Source organism: Tauraco erythrolophus, chromosome 1 (assembly GCF_009769465.1).
Source record: "Tauraco erythrolophus isolate bTauEry1 chromosome 1, bTauEry1.pri, whole genome shotgun sequence".
NCBI lineage: Eukaryota > Metazoa > Chordata > Aves > Musophagiformes > Musophagidae > Tauraco > Tauraco erythrolophus.
The window spans coordinates 40,125,964-40,128,590 of record NC_141465.1 but is presented as its reverse complement, the minus strand read 5'-3'; the positions used below and the strand labels follow the sequence as shown (position 1 = coordinate 40,128,590).

General features: G+C 51.5%; 1 protein-coding gene across 1 annotated transcript; it reads left to right on the top strand.

Moving 5' to 3' along the window:
- The first annotated feature begins 224 nt into the window (after window positions 1-224).
- MID1IP1 (MID1 interacting protein 1) lies at window positions 225-719 on the top strand. The gene has a single exon (XM_086608560.1). The coding sequence runs from the start codon at window positions 225-227 to the stop codon at window positions 717-719; it is 495 nt and encodes a 164-aa protein (XP_086464686.1).
- Window positions 720-2,627: the final 1,908 nt, after the last annotated feature.

Sequence of the window (2,627 nt, the reverse complement as noted above, 5' to 3'; positions counted from 1 at the left end):
AGGAGGAGAGGGTGCCGGCGGGAGGGGACGGGACGGGAAGGCGGGCTGCAGGGAGGGAGAGCAGACCCTAACCCCGGCGCTGCTGCCTCTCAGCAGGACTCAGCCGGCGGCGGAGGGCGGCCGGTGCCGCTAGCGAGGAGGAGGAGGAGAGGTCGCCACCGGAGGAGCCCCGCCGTCGGAGCCGCTTGGCTTCGCTGAGCTCGCTCGCCCTCCCGCCCGCCGTCATGATGCAGCTCTGCGACTCGTACAGCCAGAAGTACTCCCTCTTCAACGCCATGAACCGCTTCATCGGCGCCGTCAACAACATGGACCAGACGGTGATGGTGCCCAGCCTGCTGCGCGACGTGCCGCTGCTGCTGGAGGAGCTGGACGCGGCGGGCGCCGTCTGCCCGCAGCGGGAAGCCGCCCTGCCGCCCGGCGACCCCGGCGCCTTCTTCTCCCGCAGGGACATGTACAGCCACTACATGCTGCTCAAGTCCATCCGCAACGACATCGAGTGGGGCGTGGTGCAGCCGCCGGCGGGCGAGGAGGCGGCCCGCAAGAAGGACAAGCTGGGCGGCGGGCCCGCCGAGGAGGGCGAGGGGGAGGAGGACCTGGAGCAGCAGTTCCACTACCACCTCAGCGGACTCCACTCGGTGCTCTCCAAGCTCACCCGCAAGGCCAACGTCCTCACCAACAGATACAAGCAGGAGATCGGCTTCAGCAGCTGGGGGCAGTGAGCGCCGGGGGAGGGGAGCGGGGGAAGGGGGCGCCCGGCCCGGCGGCGGGAGCGGCGCGTCCCCGCCCGGCGCTGCTGCCGCGGCGGCGGCGGTGGTGGGTGATGGAGGGCAGCGCCCCGGGGCTGAGGCTTCCCTGCGCCCTGCCAGGACTGCAGCCGGTTTTCTACCAACGCACAAGCGAGAGAGAGAGAGAGAGATGTAAATTAATCAATACTAGTTTATTAATTATTTCCCTCCCCTCCTTTTTTTTTTTGTTTTTTATCGTACGGTCCGGGGCGAGCGGTTGCTGTGCCTCCCCGGGCGGGGAGGCCGAACTCGTATGCGTAGGAAGTGGTGGCGTAGCTGGCAGATAGGAGGCTCAACACGAGCCGATGAACATTAACAAAACTGGCGTAAAATTGCTTCTGTTACCCGGGAGGGAACCCAGTGGGCTAACGAGCATCCCTCTTGTCGTGGGATGGATGGTGGGTCCCACAGTTGTACATGTACTGGAGTTTATTTAAAACTTTTTTTACTCAGATGTAGAGTATATTCTAAAATAAATGCAAATGTATTAACTAAAAGTGACTTAAACTTTTTTGGTATGATTTACGTTTCTTTAATTAAATAATATTTTTATCATCCGGAATTCTTCTGTTGTTCTTCGAAGTGATTTCCAGAGCTGCCTTATTAGACGCAGAAATCTCTGCATGTGCAAGAGAGGGGTTTTTTGTGGCTTTGACTTCCCCCCCTTCCCCCCAAAGGGAGCAGTTAGGTAGTGATGATAATTCGGTGTATCTAAAACGGCTGAACGACTGTATTAACTGCACCGTACCTGGCCTGAGTTTTGGTAAGCTGTTCCCAACCGGACAGTCCAGTTGCGCTGGGTGAATGCTGGCATGAAGGTCAGTGCTCCTTTAACAAAACCTGAGAAGATCGAGTCCTGGTTACTTTGCAGGCAGTGATTCATGGAGGTTGGAGCAAAGCCTAGGAATGACTCTTGCTTTTTTTCGGGAAGTGTTTTAATGTACTGTGGAGAGCTGTTTTCTCTCTCTCCGAATAGGTCTGGGATACTTGCCTCCCTCGGCTCTTCTGTTACTTTGTTTCCTCTGTAATTCCTGGATGCTGGGAATCAATTAGTTTTACGTTGAACAAATTGTATTGATTTCTTTCTCTGCATTATTTTTTTCCTTTTGCTGAAGTAATGTACCTCAGAATTGGATGTCTATATCATGTTCTAATATTAAGTTCTAACACTAGAAGTGTACTTACTGATTACAATACCATGTGTGCATATCACAGAGGATAACCATTTAATAAATATACGTCCTTCCATAACATACGAAGTTTTCTTCTCAGGCACTGCCATGAAGAGTTTGCAGACATACTGAAATTTAGTTGTGTGTTATTGCCATCAAATTTAGAGCTTGTTTGGTGTGGCTTTTTCTTTTAAGAATACGAGGATAATTTCTCAGCTTTAAGGATATTTTTGCCTAAATTCAGATATTCTCTTGCAATTTGTTTTTCAGCCCAACTGTTAGAACATTGTAATAAAGCATGAGCTCTCCGGACGTGGTACTAGTTGGCATATGTTTGTAGAGTTAAAATGATCAGCCTACATGTATGTTTAAAAAGATGTATTTTAAAAGGTTTTCCCTTCTAGGGTAAAAGAGAACTTTGTAAGGCCGGATGATTTTTAGCTTGGCGATGCTTGTTCTTTTGGTAATGTTTTTAACTCCTCTTCCCCTCCCCTCTTGAGAAGATGCCAGGAAAAAGTCAGGAACAAGGAGAGGGATTACCCTGGTTTCCTAACATGTCAGCTCGCTGGTCTTGCTATAGTCTTAACTCATATAATGCAAAAGATGCGATGCCTTACGCAGGATGGTGAAGTTTTATTCTCCTGAAGGCAAGGGTGAGGGGGAGAACCTG